Source organism: Procambarus clarkii, chromosome 37, assembly GCF_040958095.1.
Source record: "Procambarus clarkii isolate CNS0578487 chromosome 37, FALCON_Pclarkii_2.0, whole genome shotgun sequence".
Classification (NCBI taxonomy): domain Eukaryota; kingdom Metazoa; phylum Arthropoda; class Malacostraca; order Decapoda; family Cambaridae; genus Procambarus; species Procambarus clarkii.
The window spans coordinates 12,581,652-12,603,205 of NC_091186.1; the positions used below are offsets into that span (position 1 = coordinate 12,581,652).

Below are 21,554 nucleotides of genomic sequence, written 5' to 3' on the forward strand. Positions count from 1 at the left end.
AACTCAAAAAATTTGTAAGTAGGGGTGATCGTAAGTCGAGGTGTCACTGTATAAAGTAATTGGGCATATAAAGTAACCCATGTACTTTAGTAACTGCGAAAAGTAGGACCAGATGTAAAATGGGGGTGCACGACGAGGGGTTCCGACATGAGCCATCCACACTGTCAGAACAGCTGGTAGAGTGTTACAGGGTCCTGTGGCCTCTCAAAAGTTCTGGGTGCAGTCCATAAACACAGGCGAGGAAGCAGGCAGCAAACACAAATGCAGTCTTATATCACAACAGGACAAGAGAACTCCGTTAACACAAACTGCATGAAGCATAAGCCTTGCGAGAGTTGTGTACACAGTAATGTGGAGCACGAGGAGGAGGCTGGGGGAAAGCCAGGCTAGAACCTGCATTATGTATGTACTTTTGCCTAAATAGCATGTTTATGTTTAAATATTCCCTCCAAGCAGGGCGAGGGAATAGGCCATGCCACCAAGCGAGATGAAAAGAGGAGCTGGTTCCGCTTTTCCTGGAAATGTGGCGACATGGACACACTTTATATTGCGCACCTCATACACATCCTGCAAGTGACAAGTATAATTATCAAAAGAAGGCATCAAACCTGAAAACCTGCAAATACAGTATTATCATATGCTCTTCAAAATTCATCCGAGTTCTCATCTGAAGAGATTTTTCAAGTTTGTTTTTCATAGCTCAACATTATGTACCATTTGGCTTCTGCAAGTTTGGTAAGACATCAATGTATTGCAATGCAATGTTTGCATATTTTAGATTTTGTAACTTTGGTGGTAAATATAAATTATTAATAGAATTGCCTCTCAAATACATTTCTGGATTTAGTGAAAACCACATACAGTATGAGAACGAAACCAATAATTTATTTTAAAATACTGTATTGGCACAATAAAGCAAGGAATTTAGAATACACTACTGTAATACATGTTAAATATAAATTAGGATAAGTAATAAACAAATACAGTATGTGAACTGAAAGAAAGTAATAAAGTAGTAAATAGGACCTAAGCATGAGTAAATGAATACTACATAAAGGTAACAATGATCAAATGATGAACCTTATTAACATTTGGAAAATATAGAACTTCTGATAGAATTGGGACTCGATAAAATAACTAAAGGTAAGGAGCCAGAGTGAGGAGGGGGGGTGGTGGGGGGTATTTGGGCCAACCAGAAATAACAAACAGGAAATCATTATAAAAAATTAATGGGTTGAAATTGACTCTTGAGAAAGAGTCCTAGTAGAGTTAACGTACCTGAGGGCCACCAGAAGAGGAATAGAAATGACAGTGGAGGCATGATCAATAAAGGTGGAAGGAGAAAGAGGTATGAAGCAAAAGTAATTATGAGGCGAAACTTCGAAGCTGAAATGCTCCGCATATTAGTGGCTTTAGGCGATATACTGTACTATACCTGCCTACCTATGAATCCAACAGTTTGCTTATATCCTGTGTATGTAATGTAACTTTTGCCTTAATAAAATGTTTGTTTATTACTGCTACTGATTTTGTTACTTGTATCGTAAATGTTCTTTGATGTGTTCACTGTGAACAATTGATCTGCTCGTTCCTGTCTGCACTCTTATGGTTTCTTCAAATTCATCCAAGTTATGAATAAAAATGTGGATTTGTGTTAAATCCAGATTTTGGATTTAAATAAAATGTGGATTTAAAAGTGTTAAATCCAGATTTGGAAAGTGTTATTAGATAACTTAAGGTCACGATCAGCATTGTCTGTTTACTGCAAGAGTCCCAAATCCCGAGCCACATCATTTTACTATTAATGAACTACAGTAGTGTGATGTCTTCTCAAATTCTCTCTCATATGGAGCTAAATAAGTAATTATCTAAAAAAGGGCACCAAGCCTGGAAGACTATTTAGCACCGCCTGTGTTGCAAAACGTGTCAGAAATTCGTAGATGTCACTTAGGATGTCATATATGGAGTCAACGAGCAATGCCTTTTCTCATAGATCATTAGACATTGCTTTGCTATACTCATGCGAAAGAAATTCTCTTTATATCTCATAGAATCATTAAAGTGCAAGCTGTGAAAAATGCATGCATAGCCATGTACTGTACAGTATATGCACAATACTTGGAAATTTATACATGCTCAAATTGCCTGTTTGCAAACATGTACACCATAATGAATATCCATATCCATTCTCTTTAACCCCAACATTACACAGTACTGTTTTGTATACTGAAAGCCCATTGCATTCTTTCGCACATTAAATATGAAGGTTTGTCATCCTCAGTAAATATGTTGCACTGCCTAACTGTACATAATTGCAATAGTACTCTGCATGAGGCAGTAATTATCAAAAGAAGGCACCAAGCCGGAAAGACTATGTACCACTGTGTTGCGTTGATGCAGAATATTCCTCGTGGATATTCTGCATCAACCAAGTCATTATATTACCGAACTTTAAATGATGCATTGGCATATTGAGTATTCAAATGAAAATGCCTGTTCAAGGCTGTATCAGTGTCTTTCACCTTGTGTATCAGAGCCCAAATGCAAACTGAAGTACCAGATATAAACATCCACACTAGCTCTGATAATCTTTTGTGTATTACACTTGTAATTAGGAAAAATGCAAACTTGATATTAAACAATATTACAATGTCTCATACTGTAACTAAAATATTTATTAAACACTTATATACAGAGGATAATGAAGGCAGGAGCAATGTTCAGTTAAGGTTACACACTTGGGATTTGGCCCCATAAATGCAGAGCAGCAAAGATGCTCTGATACCGTGTTGTATTACTGTGCAGTCTTTTATACTGCATTGGATTAGTGCGCGGTCTTTGATACCCTGTTATATTACTGTGCAATCTTTTTATACTGTGTTGTGTTACTGTGCAGTCTTTGATACCATCTTGTATTACTGTGCAGTCTTTGATACCATCTTGTATTACTGTGTAGTCTTTGATACCATCTTGTATTACTATGCAGTCTTTGATACCATCTTGTATTACTGTGCAGTCTTTGATACCATCTTTTATTACTGTGTAGTCTTTGATACCATCTTGTATTACTGTGCAGTCTTTGATACTGTCTTGAATTACTGTGCAGTCTTTGATACCGTCTTGTATTACTGTAGTCTTTGATACTGTCTTGTATTACTGTACAGTCTTTGATACCGTCTTGTATTACTGAGCAGTCTTCGATACTGTCTTGTATTACTGAGCAGTCTTTGATAACCCTGTTGTATTACTATGTGGTCATACCTGGGCAGTTGTTGTGATACATTACCTCACACAGGGGCAGTTACACATATGATATGGGTCTTGTGTGACTTCTAAACAAAATTACACAAATGAAGGCGCTGACAATTATCACCACTATAAATACAATTATTTTCAGTCTATTTTAAGCCAAGCCTACATTAAACAATCTCACACAGTATGTGAACAAATTTATTTTTATTCTGCACATACCAATATTGATGCAGAAAAACGTAGTGTTGTCGTTTCTTTATCTCAATTCAAAATTCACTGCACATAAACTGCATTGATATTCAAAAATTTACCCATAGTGTAATGATGTGTGTCATTAGACATTAACAATTTTACATTAATCAGTTCCATGTGATGAATGAAAATTGAGTTACGGGATGAGAACATAAGAATTAAGGAAGCTGCAGAAGGCAAATTTCCCCATAGAAGGCAATGCCTTGTTTATACCATGCAAACTCATACATATACATGTCTTGCATACATATAAAATAATCCAGAGATCCCACATGTATTATGTTACCCGGTAATTGGTTCCATAACCTTGTACATTTCCTCACATTTGCAGCCAAAATGAATCACAGAAAGTCAGTAGTTACAGTATTTAGTACTACTGTACATATTTAATTTTTTTAACCCTCTAGTTTTCAAACAATGGACTTGTTTGTAACAACCCACTTGAGTAGAATTATGGGACCAATTTGCACTATTGAAGTTAATGGACAAAACAAAAATTTGTAACTATACACTTATATTTTGAAACTAATGGGCCTCTTAAATAAAATACAATTTCATTATTTTCAGGTACATTTGCTACAGCAAAAATATTAGATAATAAATATTTTCACCGATGTAATTATTCCAGAGAATAAAATTACTCAAATATTTATACGTAGTTAAGTTCATAATGCCATTACTGTTGGTGACAAGTACAACAGTCTATACGAGAGTCTTGTATTGTTTATATACAACCACACCTCCAAAATCAGAACGTTTATCATTCGAGACCAGATACATATTCATGTGAAATCTAGGTTGTCAGAAAGGTGCTCTATTTGCTTATTACCATATATTAGAAAAATATATGGAATATTTAGAGCAAATATAATCTACAGGAATTTACTTTGCCTAATGATCCACATTTCACAAGAGGGTCCCCTTTGGAATCCAAACTTTCTGAAAATTTTGACACTGGGGGGGGAGAGGAAAAAAAAAAAAAAAAAAAAAAAAAAAAAAAAAAAAAAAAAAAAAAAAAAAAAAAAAAAAAAAAAAAAGATCCAATGGCTGAATTTTATCTGATATTTAGAGCGATCCATTATAGGGAGGTCTGAATTCGGGAGGTATCACTGTATTTTCACAAGTACAACACAAACTAGATAAAAGCTATGAATGAAATAATGTACATAATTAAGAAACTTGAGCAAATTATATATATTCAGCAAACCATTTAGACAGTTCTCAAATTACAATTGTGGCCTAAAAGAGGAGAATAAAGTTCTCACTTGGGTGATTACACCTTTCCAAATGAGCTATACAAAAGCTTTCCAGCAAATTGCAGTCATCCTTTTTTTCCAGAATATCTGAAAAGTATTGTATATCTGACAAATATTATTCAAGAAATCCAAACAGATGAAAATAGCATGCTGTACATGCAGTTTTCTATGTGAATATGTATATTGCATTTTCTTTAAATTATTATTCTTCCGCATATACAGCATCAAAAACTACTCATTCACACATTAAACAATTATATACTTTTATGTATATAACTGCTCAAGTACATTATATAGAGAATTATTTAAATTTTAGTTAAAATCACACATGCGGTTGTTAACCTATTATGCTTCTTTGAGGATAATTATAAGGTATAGTTTAGCTTGCTGTAATATGAATTTGGGGTCTTCAAAATCTTAAGTTTCCAACTTAAAATTATTTCTACTGTCACAGCTTACTGCGGAATTCCGTCGTTATTAGCAAACAAATGGTTCTAGGCACACTTTACAATATAGTTTTACACTGAATAACTACAGATATAATTTTTCAATAAATGGAAGGTGTGGAAGTTTCAATATTCACAGCTTGAAAAATCCTGACACTGTGGCTTAGAAACATAACATGATGGCACCTTCAGGTCAAATCACAGACTGTTTGGTCTTCCAAGAGCACAAGGAAGCACTATCACTAAAAAAACATGAGAGTAGCAAAATGTCTTTTAGATCAAGGCTTTCATGCATCATACATGAGACACACTAACAACTTGACTGGAAGGACGTAACTGTTCTCTTGACGATCTGGAGGAGGGCAATTCTTTAGTGCTTGATCGTCCTCGTGACAAAGATCTCGTACGCGACGCTGATCGCTTTCTAGATGTAGACCTTGCTCGAGACGTTGACCTCCTCTTTGATGATGCCCTTGCTCGGGATGCTGGCCTCTTGTGATAAGCTGATCCTTTATGAGTGTGTGAAGCAGTTGGGGAAGGTGGCCTGGTCGGGGCACTTGATGGGACGGATGATGTGACACTTGAACTAGGGGTTTCTGCTTCATGCTGATGAGAAAAATATTGTATGATATAAGAATTAAGCAAAAAATTATGTCCATTTTGATATGATTATAATGATTGTAGAAATGCAGTTCCTGATCTTACAGGGCCATTAACAATACAGAATTTGCTGTAGGAAAGACATTTTATTTTGCCAATTTCAAAGGACTAATTAGGAACTTACCTCACAAGTTGTTGTATATGAGCAATTTGTGGCACTGTTCATACTGGCACTGGTTGGCTCTTTGCATTCCAATCCAGTTTCAACATCTATGGTGCCTGATGCACTGTGAGTACTTACAGCATCATTAAAATCATCAGAACACACGGATGACAGCTCTGTCTCATTTTTGTTCCAATTATTATCACAAGCACATTCTCCTGCATTTCCTGTTTCATCTACAGGCATTTCTGTACATAAAATAAATAATACTATAATGAGCATATCCTTGCAATGTAAATAAACTACACCTAATACTTCACACAGTTCATACCCAATACTCGGCAAGCCTTTGATTTAGAAAACCTGGTCATTCAGTTGTACAAATCTCTGGTGCAATCCTCGGCTACACTACCACAGCCAGACACCTCGCCTCCAAGAGGAGATTTCTGAATTGTTAAAATTTCAAATGTAGGGCAACAACCTTCATCCCAGAACTAAGTCATCTTTCATATCATGAAAAGTTGAAGGCTTCAGACTAACACTACAAATCAGACAAGCAAGATCTAATCTCATCATGATCTTTAAAATATTGAACAAAGTGAAAGATATTTGAATATCCTGGAAAAATTTCTGAAAAAATCTGAATAAATTGCTTGAAATGCTGTGTGTATTATTGGCTTCAGGTATTGTATGAACTAACTATCTATAAATCCAACATATTCGTAACTCATCTTCTATGCATGTACTTTTACCCGAATAATAAAAAATTGGATTTGAATATTAATTAGGACCACTTCTTTATAATGTTCAATCTAACTTACAAGGATTAACAACTTCAGGCACAAGCAGCCACAATGTAAGACATAACATATTCTTTCACCCTTAGAGTAATAGACTCATAGAATCATCTACTTGCTGAAGCTACAAATGCCAAGACGTTACTTTAGTTGAAAATAAAAATTGGAAATAATCCTCAGAAATAATGGAGAATCCTTGATAAGCAATCAGCATTTTGTCCCCATCACGGCCACTAGAGATGGAGGCCCTTGAATAAATTTAGGTAAAACCTATTGTGCAACAGATTTTCAATACTTGAATGCTACCAGATGTCTTTAATGTGAATGGGAATGTGCTAAAAATGACTCCCATCTGAGTACTAAACCTAGGCTCCTCAATTGCGAGTTGAAAAGACAGATCATCATTTCTTTGGATGTTACAAGTGCTCTGCCTTTCCTTCCTTTACTTACCGTAAATGACAAAACTCTTAAATTCCAACTAGAAAAGATCAGGGAAAATGGGGGGAGGGCCTTTGACAAACTGCCGGCTTCCTGTCCTTGTCGAGGCCACTAGTGTTAGTGGGCCTCAGGTAAATTACCTGGCTTCATTACCCTTCCTTGAAACACACTATGTAGTCAATCAGATTTAGGAAAGTTATTAAGCAAAACCATTACTATTGTAGTATTGCTTGCCTAGCTATCAAAAATAGGTACAGAAATTTGCTTTGTCGGGACCCTCCCTCAGGATGCAACCCCTTAACAGTTGTCTTCCTCCTGGATACCTATTAACTGCTAGATGAACAAAGGTATTAAGTGAAAATAAAAATGCCCAACCATTTCTGTGCTGACCGAGAATTAAACTGGGATCCCAGACTGAATCGGGAATGAAGCCAGCTGTACTATAAAGTCACTTTCCTATTGGTCCTCAATAATTGGCCCACCAGGAAAATCTAGGCATCTGCCAAGCTGTCAACTAACTACTAATCAGTTAAAAAAGGGTCATGAAATAATATTAAAATGCATCACACAGTATTAATGTATTATTTTTTGTAATTTGGGGGAAACTTGAAGGATCGAAGTAATTACATATACAGTATCTATCAATTTAGCAACCACAACAAACCTGCACTTGTTTCAACTACAGTGATGGAACACATTAGAATAACTTTAAACAAAGTTATCTCAAACATGTTCAAAGCATTTCTTTCCAAAAAGCATCAAAAGAAAACAAAATAGGATAGGAGTTATTTCCAAAGAACACTTTTTTATGAGGGCTGCAACAGAGTCCATAAAAACCTCAAGAGACAAGAATCTGAGGAGAAAATCTGTAGGAGTCGTGATGAGTGTTCGACGTGTGTGTTTTCCTATGCACACGCTCTAGAAAACAAGACCACGACATGGTATTTCACATGAACTCAGCACTGGTCTAACAACTAGACCATGTCATGGTCTAGTCGTCTAGAGCGTGGGAACACCCACCGCATGGGTTCGAATCCTCATCACGGCTACTACGGATTTTCTCATTGATGCAATCACATTAGTGTGATTACTCTCGGTGAATCTATTTCATGTTACAATATTCCAGTTAAAGCAGAAGGAAAATGCCATGCAAACAAAGGATCCTAAATTATTCTATAACCTCCCAAATACAATAAAATATTGTACAGCTTTAAACAATTTAAATGAGAAACAATTAAATTACTATTGAACTTAATTATGTTGTCATTTATATCTACATTGTGCATACTTAGTGACTATATAATATACAATTACTGGATATACTAAGTAATCATTATATCATCAACCTTTGTAATCTTATAAATAAAGCATTAATAATAATAATAATAATAATAATAATAATAATAATAATAATAATAATAATAATAATAATAATAATAATAATAATAATTATAATAATAATAATAATAATAATAATAATAATAATAATAATAATACCACACCAAAGTATGATCACCTATACAGCCATCATCCTAAATACAGTACTGTACTGTGACCCAATCATGTTACAGTACCATATTTGTGGATTAATGCACGTTACAATATTTTAATACTGTTCAGAGTATTAAGAACTACCATAATCATTTATTTATTACCTTTATCTAATTGAGGCGTGTCATTAGATGATGTAGATGATGTTGCTGATGAAGGGGCAACTTGACTAGAATGAGACGATCTTGAGGAAGGAGAGGTTCGTGTTCTTGCCGAGCTAATCTTAGAAAATAAACTCGATGAAGTAGCAGAACACGGCGACACCGCACTCAGCGGCTGATGGACGGGCGAGATGGGCGTGTCTGGGACGGGCGAGTCAGACCAAGCTTCACAAGGTGCACTGGCACTAGATACCTCGGCTCGTGGCACAACCATAACCTGAAATCCAATATAAATACAGTAATAAATTTTATTTATATAAAACACACAAGAAATACAACACACTGGATTATCCGTAAATACATAATGTAAATTATATGTGGCCACTAATGCACAGAATGTTTTGGGCATGACTTAATATAAGTAGGTAATTTATTTATAAGATACCCCACCCCCATACATCTAAAAATAAAAGTGGTGGTAATGTTTTGGTCTGTCCTGGGCCATTATCAAGTCATGTAAAGAAAGAGTGAGAGAGTTAATATACTATATAATGTAGCTATGCAAGGTGATAGGCAAGATGATATCAAGTACAATACAGGTAGTCTCCCTACTACGAATGGGTTAAATTCTGAAAATGTGTTCGTCTAATATATATTTGTAGTACGAAATGAATTTTCCATAGGTGCACTGCTACATACTGGAGGGGGGGTGCATTATCGGACCACTAGAAATTTTCAAAATCCAATATTTTTGGGACAGATATACAAACATAGCATAAGGGTCCTGGTCGTACAGTTGGGTTCGTTCTCGACTCAATTAAGAATCCGGGTTCGAATCCTGGGCAGGACAAAAATAGTTGGGTGTATTTCCTATCACCAAATACCCCTTTGCAGGCGATGAGTCACAATAACGTGGCTGAAGTATGTTGACCAGACCACACACTAGAAATTGAAGGGACAACGACGTTTCGGTCCGTCCTGGACCATTCTCAAGTCGATTGTGTGATCGACTTGAGAATGGTCCAGGATGGACCGAAACGTCGTCGTCCCTTCAATTTCTAGTGTGTGGTCTGGTCAACCAAATACCCCTATTCACGAAGCAGTAAATAAAAGTTAGTCGGCCTGTTGTGGGGTGGCATTCAAGGAAGGGTCAGTAATTCGACCCTGGAAGGGATCTCGATATAAACCTAACGTGTACTGTACTGTATGTATAAACTGGTTGCCTGTCTCATAACACAATAAATTATTTACAAGAATTTACCTGAAGGGCCACTTACACTAGTGGCCTCGACAGGGACAGGAAGCCGGTGGCTTGTCGAAGGTCCCCTCAATTTGCTTTGATAATCTTTCCACTTGGATTTTGAAATTCAACAGTCTTGGCATTTATGGCTTTGGTGGATAGGCAGTTCCATGCGATTATAACCCTCTGGATGAAAAAGCATCTCCTGTTCTCAGTTCTACATAGTAAACTGTCGAGCTAGAAACTGTTGCTCCTTGTCTGTGTTACATTTGACCTTTTGAAGAAATTGTCTGGCTCAACATCCTCCAAAGTATTCAATATTTTAAAATTTTCAATGAGATCTGCCCAGTCATGCCTAGTTTGCAGTGTTGTTAGCCATGTGGCCCTCAACTGTTCTCAATATGAGATAATAATAATAACAATAATAATAATAATAATAAAAATAAAAATATTTTATTTAGGAAAAGTACATTCATAAATGCAGAGTTACAAACATACTGTTGGATTTATAGACAGAGCTAGTACAGTACATGCAATACCTAAAGCCACTAATACGCACAGCGTTTTGGGCAAGGTGTGGAGAAAAAACATTTAGACTAAAACTTAATAGTAATTGGGAGTAAAGTATAAATTGTGTTTAAAAAAAAGAATAAAAAAAAAAAAAAAGCAAAAAAGGAGGGGGGGGGGGACATAGCAAAAATCAACAATTGTACAAGTTGGTCAACAAACAGCATTGTTTAGAATAGTAAGACATGGGTTGACATTTAGGGCGTAAGGTAGGTTACATGGGGTTATTTAGTAGTACTTAGTTCTACTCTTAAACTGGATGAGAGGGATACAGCCTTTAACATGATTCTAGAGGTCATTCCACATTCTGGTGTAACACGGGGAGGGTATTCTCGACTTATCTTTCCTTCTTCTCCCCATCTACCCGTATTCTTACTTTTTATTCTCTACCAAGGGACTCCAAAACTTTTACTAAAGCCGACTCCACGCCACGTGGTCCTAAGACGATTGACCGACTTAGGATTCTACAACCCGTATGACGTGACATAGGCTTTGAGCAAAACCCTAGAGTCGCCTCCGCCGCCACCACCAGACCAGTAACACTGAGCAATGATCGAGGTCTGGATCGATCATGCTAATTAATCAACCTTGGGGCTTGATCCCCACTATAACATAACCTTGGGAACTTGAGTGTGGAATTAAACGGGAATGATGAATTCCGATTCGATGTTAGAATCGGCGCCCAATTCAACTCTGCCTCGTGTGGACCACGTGACCAGGACAATTTCACATAAATATAACATACACATGGAAATAATAAAAATGCAGAATATTAACTAATTAATTTATTAAAAGAAAAACTAAAACAAAATCTAAATAGTTATCACTCCCTACTTGACCTGAACGGCAATGAATTGACTATCCCTATAAAAACTCATAAAGCAACTCTACCTTGGGCGACCAGCTCAGATGTTGGGGCTGGTCTTGGGGGAGAGGTAAGATGGTTGACCTCTCCCAGTTGATCTCGAGTCCACACTGATCTCTCCTCTCTCTGATGCTCCAGGAGCCCAGAGCAGAGTATTGTTCCGCATAGTCTAAGTTTTACCAAGTTACTAGCAAGGCTTAAGTTTAACAATTAACCTCTGTTTGCACTGAATTGATCCAGACTGGTTGAATTATTTTACTGAAATTAAATTACACAAGCATCTAACGGCCGAGCTGTTCCCGATCACCAAATGGCTATTTGACCTCGAGAAATAGTGGACATGTCAACTCCGATGACCTATGACCGCCGGTCACTCCGCCTTACAACTTGGATCTGATTCGTGACGTCACTGATGGTGACTTAACTCAATAATTAGAATACTCTTGATATTATAACTATATAATACAATTTGAATGCAACCTGAATAAAGACTATTTTCTCTAAATTACTGAATACTATAGGATGATTCATTATATGAAGCTATGAACAAGGCGTCGATTATTTTCACCGCGAATTCCCTGGGGTCAGGTCCCGGGTCACCACGCGGGTCCAGCTTCCCATTCTCTTTTGTCGATAAACCACTCTGGATAATTCTTACAACCAGCCTAGTTTGTTACACTGGGTCCCTTGAGTTGTAGAGAATTTCTAGTTTGGTTAAGTCACACTCTTGGAATATCAAATTAGGTACACACAGAAATCACAATTAGCGCGATACATCAAATGAACAAATCCGCAAGGGCCGTGACGAGGATTCGAACCTACGTCCGGGAGCATCCAAGTCGATTGTTCGAATCCTTGTCACGGCCCTTGTGGATTTGTTCATTTATCAAATTAGGTATTTGTTTCTGGTGTGGTGCCCAATGGGTTCTATTACAACCTTCTAGGAAACTTTTAAAGGTCAAGATTGACACTGCAGTTCAGAGTTTTAAATATATAGAGTACACATGAGAGGATGTGCAGTGACTTAATATCTAACATAATCAAAGATTTGAGTAAGGGTCCCAAGTGCTGTCTGGGGCCAGAGTTAGATATTGTTCTAATAGCAGCTTTGTGTTGAAGTAACTAGAGGACATAAATGATCTTGTGTAGTAGAACCCCAAACACAAATACCATAAGAGGTAAGGTTATGATTCAGCTCTTGAATTATTTTTGTTGCCCAGTGTTGCACTTTCTCCAGAGCAATTATGTCCTCCTGAAGATGAGGTGTCCTATGCTTGGATACAGTAATTCAAATGTCTTAACAGCTCCAAGGAGTGGGGTCAAGGAGAAGAGCCGAGGAGTGGGGTGAAGCACCAGAGATTTATACAGTTGAACCACTACCTTCTTTTCCTTAAAGTCAAAGGTACACTTGATTGTTCCAAGGGTTTGGTTGACTTTTCTGACTGCTGCTCCTACCTGTTGTGCAACTTTCAGTAAGTGGTGAATCCTGACTCTAAGGTCCCTTACTTCATCAATCTGCTGTAATGGAATGTTATCAATTTGGTAGTGGTGGCATGGGTTGTTATGCCCCACATGCAAGGTCTTGCATTTGCCAATATTAAAAAGCCTTTGCCAGTCTTCTGACCATTGGTGGAGTTCATATAGATCTGTTTGTAGGGCTCCAACATCATTATTATTTCCTACTTTACCATATATCTCTGTCATCTGCAAATCTGATGATGTGGATTGTAATACTCTCATCTATGTCACTGATGTAAATGACAATGGGTTGGCCCCAAAATGGACTCCTGAGGTACTCCACTTACCACATTTCTCCAGTCAGATTCCATTCCATTTAGTAGGACCCTATACAATACAATACAATACAATACAATACAATACAATGTTTATTCAAAAGAATGTGTGTACAAAGAACTTAAGAGTAATGTAAAAATTGTAGGGACAGGAGTTACACAATCTATGAACCCACTATTATGCAAAGCTTTTCAGGCAAATGCAAAATATCTGTAAATAGAAAACAAAAATAAACAAAGGTGTGAGGGGGCAAAACATACTAAGGAAGAAAAAAGCTTTGTTTTCTTTGTTTCAACCAATGTGTTATCAATTTTATTATTCTACCATTTATAGTATTCTATGAGGGTTTGCACTATCTGGTTGTGCGAGGGTTCACTGACCTGGGAGATGGGAGGTGTGCGAGGGTTCACTGACCTGAGAGATGGGAGGTGTGCGGAGGTTCACTGACCTGAGAGATGGGAGGCGTGCGGAGGTTCACTGACCTGAGAGATGGGAGGCGTGCGGAGGTTCACTGACCTGAGAGATGGGAGGCGTGCGGAGGTTCACTGACCTGAGAGATGGGAGGTGTGCGAGGGTTCACTGACCTGAGAGATGGGAGGCGTGCGGAGGTTCACTGACCTGAGAGATGGGAGGCGTGCGGAGGTTCACTGACCTGAGAGATGGGAGGCGTGCGGAGGTTCACTGACCTGAGAGATGGGAGGCGTGCGGAGGTTCACTGACCTGAGAGATGGGAGGTGTGCGAGGGTTCACTGACCTGAGAGATGGGAGGCGTGCGGAGGTTCACTGACCTGAGAGATGGGAGGCGTGCGGAGGTTCACTGACCTGAGAGATGGGAGGTGTGTGAGGGTTCACTGACCTGAGAGATGGGAGGCGTGCGGAGGTTCACTGACCTGAGAGATGGGAGGTGTGCGAGGGTTCACTGACCTGAGAGATGGGAGGTGTGCGAGGGTTCACTGACCTGAGAGATGGGAGGCGTGCGGAGGGTTCACTGACCTGAGAGATGGGAGGCGTGCGGGGGTTCACTGACCTGAGAGATGGAAGGCGTGCGAGGGGTCACTGACCTGAGAGATGGAAGGCGTGCGAGGGGTCACTGACCTGAGAGATGGAAGGCGTGCGAGGGGTCACTGACCCGAGAGATGGAAGGCGTGCAAGGGGTCACTGACCTGAGAGATGGGAGGTGTGCGGGGGTTCGAGGCTGGTGGAGGGGGTGTGGGAAGACGGGCCTCAACGTCCACACTGGAGTTCTCCTCCAGCATGTCTATCTGCAGCACACTTTCTTCACTGTCACTTAGCTGTAAGTAAACTCTCATGTAGTTCTTTGAAATGTACAGTAATGAAAGGAGGATAAGAGGGCAGTACAGAATGGGCTGAAAGAGCGGGATGGGGAGTGGGGTCAAGGAGCAGAGCCAAGCAGTGGGGGGGTCAAGGAGCAGAGCCAAGCAGTGGGGGGGGGGTCAAGGAGCAGAGCCAAGCAGTGGGGGGGTCAAGGAGCAGAGCCAAGCAGTGGGGGGTCAAGGAGCAGAGCCAAGCAGTGGGGGGTCAAGGAGCAGAGCCAAGCAGTGGGGGGTCAAGGAGCAGAGCCAAGCAGTGGGGGGTCAAGGAGCAGAGCCAAGCAGTGGGGGGTCAAGGAGCAGAGCCAAGCAGTGGGGGGTCAAGGAGCAGAGCCAAGCAGTGGGGGGTCAAGGAGCAGAGCCAAGCAGTGGGGGGTCAAGGAGCAGAGCCAAGCAGTGGGGGGTCAAGGAGCAGAGCCAAGCAGTGGGGGGTCAAGGAGCAGAGCCAAGCAGTGGGGGGTCAAGGAGCAGAGCCAAGCAGTGGGGGGTCAAGGAGCAGAGCCAAGCAGTGGGGGGTCAAGGAGCAGAGCCAAGCAGTGGGGGGTCAAGGAGCAGAGCCAAGCAGTGGGGGGTCAAGGAGCAGAGCCAAGCAGTGGGGGGTCAAGGAGCAGAGCCAAGCAGTGGGGGTCAAGGAGCAGAGCCAAGCAGTGGGGGGTCAAAGAGCAGAGCCAAGCAGTGGGGGTCAAAGAGCAGAGCCAAGCAGTGGGGGTCAAAGAGCAGAGCCAAGCAGTGGGGGTCAAAGAGCAGAGCCAAGCAGTGGGGGGTCAAAGAGCAGAGCCAAGCAGTGGGGGGGTGAAGGAGCAGAGCCAAGCAGTGGGGGGTGAAGGAGCAGAGCCAAGCAGTGGGGGGTCAAGGAGCAGAGCCAAGCAGTGGGGGGTCAAGGAGCAGAGCCAAGCAGTGGGGGGTCAAGGAGCAGAGCCAAGCAGTGGGGGGTCAAGGAGCAGAGCCAAGCAGTGGGGGGTCAAAGAGCAGAGCCAAGCAGTGGGGGTCAAGGAGCAGAGCCAAGCAGTGGGGGGTCAAGGAGCAGAGCCAAGCAGTGGGGGTCAAGGAGCAGAGCCAAGAAGTGGGGGTCAAGGAGCAGAGCCAAGAAGTGGGGTCAAAGAAGCTGAGCCGAGCAGTGGAGTCAAAGTGTGAAGACGAAGATCATAGTCATAAAGTAGGGTCAAAAATCATGTGTAGGAGTGGGAAGGCAAGAATACAGGTAAGAGAACAAATAATTTTCACAAAAAAATACAAAATTTCAGCTGGACTCCCCTGACATGGAGATTTAAAAGAACATGATGCTCTAGTCTAGACTAACCCATTCTCTTTATAGCACGGCGCATTTTGACGTATACCATTAACTATGTCCAGAAACTGACATACAAGAAAATGGTAGTGGCTCGTGAGGTTGATCAAAATGTTCCCCGTTTTTGTGTGTGGTTCCTCTGGTTGGTTAGGTTAAAGAAACACTTTAGAACGACAGCTTTCCACGTTGGGAATGCTCACGAGAATGAATTGCTTTCTGACCCACCACCACCAACAGGATTACACAGGTAGAGATTATCCCTAGAAATTTAAGCACTTAGTCTGTCTCCTATCCTTTGACCAAAAGAGGAGCTTCACAAAACGCTGTCATTTGGGTTCTTGGAGCGCACAATTCCCCTCCCCCCATCAGGGAATTGTGGTGTTCGATGGGAGGTTGTAGTCATGCACTGACATCTCAAATTGCACAATTTGCAATTTGAGATGCAGGCAAAGCCAGGGGTACAATGGAGTAAGGGAGCATGGCGAGAAATGGGATCGAAACGTGACTTGCGTTCCCTCTTCCCCCCTGCAATACTAGACTCCCTCCTCTTCACAAAGCCTACAGTGATGGAGTGGTGACAGTAGCCTAGCATTTCAGGTACTGTATAACCGTACAAGCCTAAAGTGAATGCACGAATTATTCTCAAATAGCTCATATACAATTCTCTAATCACAATCAAAATCTAAATATTGACATAAAATATTGAACGTGAGTGGGAGGGAGCCTCCGGATGCTTGACATGGTAATAAAGGTGGTATACAAAGCAAATCCAAACTTACAATATAGCCATAGAACTTGAGAATGTCCATCTTGCACATGGGGCAGGTTCTGTGTTCCAGCAGCCAGGGGTCCACACAGTTCTTATGAAACTCGTGCCTGCAAGCAATAGCCTCAATAGTTATCACTTACAGTACATAGTATTACACACACACTGTACTATATCATTCATAATACATTTTTTATAATAATATGGCTAATATCATATAGATACATAGCATTTGCTTGAACACTTACTAAGATGGCAATACAACTATTTACCTAAGGGCCACTAACACACTAGTGGCCCCAATGAGGACAGGAAGCCAGCGGCTTGTCCCCTCCCCCCCCCCACTTTGCTATTATGCTCACCATCTTGCAATCTACATTTGGGTTTCAGGATAAACAATTTACACACCCAAATTTATAGTTACTTTACCTTCTCTTAAATACTTTAAAATACTACAGTATAAGTGCAACAAGGCATTAAGCTAAACAAAACTATTGACATAAAACATTAAACGATATAACTAATTTGTCAACAAACTTACTAAGCTGCTGAATGAACTTGGGGTTCACTTTCTGAGCCCATTATGTATGCAACTCTGTAACTTTACCCTCTACCTCTATAGGATGGGTGTGGGGGGGGGGGGGTCCACTACCACCCCACAGAATGGGTGGGGGGTCCACTACCACCCCACAGGATGGGTATGGGGGGTCCACTACCACCCCACAGGATGGGTATGGGGGGTCCACTACCACCCCACAGGATGGGTATGGGGGGTCCACTACCACCCCACAGGATGGGTATGGGGGGTCCACTACCACCCCACAGGATGGGTGTGGGGGTCCACTACCACCCCACAGGATGGGTATGGGGGGTCCACTACCACCCCACAGGATGGGTGTGGGGGTCCACTACCACCCACAGGATGGGTGTGGTGGGTCCACTACCACCCTACAGGATGGGTGTGGGGGGTCCACTACCACCCACAGGATGGGTGTGGGGGGTCCACTACCACTATAGGATGGGTATGAGGGGTCCACTACCACCCCACAGGATGGGTGTGGGGGTCCACTACCACCCCACAGGATGAGTGTGGGGGGGCCCACTACCACCCCACAGGATGGGTGTGGGGGTCCACTACCACCCACAGGATGGGTATGGGGGGTCCACTACCACCCCACAGGATGGGTATGGGGGGTCCACTACCACTCCACAGGATGGGTGTGGGGGTCCACTACCACCCACAGGATGGGTATGGGGGGTCCACTACCACCCCACAGGATGGGTATGGGGGTCCACTACCACCCACAGCATGGGTATTGGGTCTACTACCGCCCACAGGATGGGTATGGGGGTCCACTACCACCCACAGGATGGGTATGGGGGTCCACCACCACCCACAGGATGGGTATAGGGGTCCACTACCACCCACAGGATGGGTATGGGGGTCCACCACCACCCACAGGATGGGTATAGGGGTCCACTACCACCCACAGGATGGGTATAGGGGTCCACTACCACCCACAGGATGGGTATGGGGGTCCACCACCACCCACCAGATGGGTATAGGGGTCCACTACCACCCACAGGATGGGTATGGGGGTCCACTACCACCAACAGGATGGGTATGGGGGTCCACTACCACCAACAGGATGGGTATGGGGGGTCCACTACCACCAACAGGATGGGTATGGGGGTCCACTACCACCCACCAGATGGGTATGGGGGTCCACTACCACCCACAGGATGGGTATGGGTTGTACATGAACTAGACAAAACCAAGAAACATACGAACTTGCAAGGTAAGGTCCTGACGACGTCGGAGACCTGGTAGGGCTCGATGCAGACGGCGCAGCACTCACTGTCCGCAGACACCTCCTGTAACACCACCACACACGGGTTAACATTGTCCATCACCATCACCACCACCACCATTACCAGCACCGGGTACCCGCTCGCGGGATGGGTATCCGGTGTCGTGGTGCAGTTGACTTCGGTATCCACTCACAATCGGGGAGGCAGGGTTCGATTCTGGGGCGGGACAGAAATGGCACGGCACATTTTCTTTCACTTAAGAACACCTATTTACAGCGGCATTAATGCTGGTCGAGTGTTGTGGGGTTTCCTCCTGGAGGAGGTCACCTTGAGGGAGGGGGGGGGAGGACGTGGAGGCTTCCATACAAGCCTGCCTTCCCCCCCCCCCCCTTTTAACTGTTAAAGAAGAGAGTGCCTATAACAGCAAGTTAAAACAGCCTATCTTACTGGGTACTCGCCCTAACTTATTATAATAGTCTTTACTTGACATTGACCCTAGGGGCCGCAATCTCTACAGTGGCCTCGATGGAGACAAGAAGCCAGCGACTTGTCAAAGCTTCCCTTTCCACGGTCAGTGGAAAGGGAAGTGGAAAAGGGAAGGAAAGGGAGAAGTGGAAAGGGAATCTTCAGGGAATCCTTCCCCGAGGATTTTTCCAGCTGCATTGTGACGTGATTAGTGATTGTGAGCCACTGCCAGCACAACTGGCCATAGGCGGCAGAAGCCTAGCAAGCTCACGACCCGGTTAACATCGGCCAGAGCCCCGTCACCGTCCTGGTGACGTCGCGGGCCCAGGGGCCAGATTCACGAACCAGTTACGTAAGTACTTACGAACGTGTACATCTTTCCTCAATCTTTGACGGCTTTGGTTACAATAATTAAACAGTTTACAAGCATGAAAACTTGCCAATCAACTGTTGTTATTGTTATAAACAGCCTCCTGGTGCTTCGGAGCTCATTAACTGTTTAATAATTGTAAACAAAGCCGCCAAAGATTGAGAAAAGATGTACAGGTTCGTAAGTGTTTGCGTAAGTGCTTTCGTGAATCTGGCCCTAGGCCCTCAATATGTCCTTAACGGCCACCCAGATATATGGTCAATCCGGATATGGCGCGAGGTGGACCCCGGAGTGAGTGCCCGTATGCGTGCCGGAATGACCCTCTCATAATGCCTGCCAGAGGGCAATTACTTTTATGATAATACAACTTCCGTTTAGCTATTTACATTCATTACATGCAATTACACGCGGTGTTGCCATCACTATCACTACACACACACTCGTGTTCCCTAGGCTACCGTGTACCGTGTACCCACACGCACCACGCGCCTCCTACCAGTAAACGCACGCACGCACGCGCACCTTCCGAACCAAAGAGAATCAGAGCTCAACCCCTGCAAGCACAACTAGGTGAGTACACACACGGACGCACGCACAACCTATAAATTATGTGAGAAATCTTTAAAGAATTCTGACAAAGAAGAGATCTAGGGGTGGTTCTAGATAGAAAACTATCACCTGAGACCACATAAAGAATATTGTGCGAGGAGCCTATGCCACGCTTTCTAACTTCAGAATTGCTTTTAAATACATGGATGGCGATATACTAAAGAAATTGTTCACGACTTTTGTTAGGCCAAAGCTAGAATATGCAGCAGTTGTGTGGTGCCCATATCTTAAGAAGCACATCAACAAACTGGAAAAGGTGCAAAGACATGCTACTAAGTGGCTCCCAGAACTGAAGGACAAGAGCTACGAGGAGAGGTTAGAGGCATTAAATAGGCCAAAACTAGAAGACAAGAAAAAGAGGTGATATGATCACTACGTACAAAATAGTAACAAGAATTGATATAATTGATAGGGAAGATTTCCTGAGACCTGGAACTTTAAGAACAAGAGGTCATAGATTTAAACTAACAAAACAAAATGCCGAAGAAATATAAGAAAATTCACTTTCACAAACAGAGTGGTAGACGGTTGGAACAAGTTAGGTGAGAAGGTGGTGGAGGCCAAGACCGTCAGTAGTTTCAAAGCGTTATATGACAGAGTTCTGGGAAGACGGGACACCACGAGCGTAGCTCTCATCCTGTAACTACACTTAGGTAACTACACTTAGGTAACTACACTTAGGTAACTACACTTAGGTAACTACACTTAGGTAACTACACTTAGGTAACTACACTTAGGTAACTACACTTAGGTAACTACACTTAGGTAACTACACTTAGGTAACTACACTTAGGTAACTACACTTAGGTAACTACACTTAGGTAACTACACTTAGGTAACTACACTTAGGTAACTACACTTAGGTAACTACACTTAGGTAACTACACTTAGGTAACTACACTTAGGTAACTACACAGGTACAAAGTGTTGGCCTGTGAAGCGCTCACAGTGTTGCCAATCACATGCCTTAACACCATTTCTCATATAAAACCACTTTGATCTTTTTAGAGTTGTTAGAGTGGGTTGGGTTGGCTTATAGAGCAGCTACGACGGCGGACGCTCTCTCACGCCCTACTGCCATTGTCTTCTCTACCAAGACAATATAGTTACTAAAATGAAACATTATATAATTGGTTATACTGATAACTTATTATGTTAATTAAGTAGTTGTAAAAAAGTTATGACAACAGTCGGTGAATACCGAATGCACATTTACATGGATTTACCAGAAGGCCATCATTTACAATGGCCTCGACAGGGACAGGAAGCCGGCGACTTGACAAAGGCTCCCAATTGTTCAAGAATTTTTTCCAGGTGAACTTTAAACTTCAGTAACGTGTTGGAATTTACTTACGGCTATGGCGGGTGCAGGTCATCTTGAGATGATTTCGGGGCTCAGCGTCCCCGCGGCCCGGTCCTGGACCAGGCCTGCTTTTCGTTACACCCCCCCCCCAGGAAGGAGCCCGTAGCAGCTAACTCCCAGCTACCTATTTAATGCTGCTAGGGTGAACAGTTGCATCAGGGTGAAAAACTCTGCCCATTTGTTTCCGCCCCCGCCGGGGATCGAACCCGGAACCTTAGGACTTGGAAT

The 21,554-nt window shown here is 42.1% G+C and overlaps 1 protein-coding gene across 1 annotated transcript; it reads right to left on the bottom strand.

The window, feature by feature from the left end:
- Window positions 1-2,634: 2,634 nt before the first annotated feature.
- Window positions 2,635-18,576, bottom strand: LOC123765755 (uncharacterized). Its single transcript, XM_069337137.1, has 6 exons — window positions 18,500-18,576; window positions 16,721-16,817; window positions 14,486-14,614; window positions 8,860-9,133; window positions 5,991-6,217; window positions 2,635-5,812 (listed from the first exon to the last, which is right to left on the bottom strand). Exons 2-6 carry the CDS (start codon window positions 16,757-16,759, stop codon window positions 5,501-5,503), a joined length of 981 nt encoding a protein of 326 aa, XP_069193238.1. The 5' UTR covers window positions 16,760-16,817; window positions 18,500-18,576; the 3' UTR covers window positions 2,635-5,500.
- Between the last annotated feature and the right edge of the window lie 2,978 nt (window positions 18,577-21,554).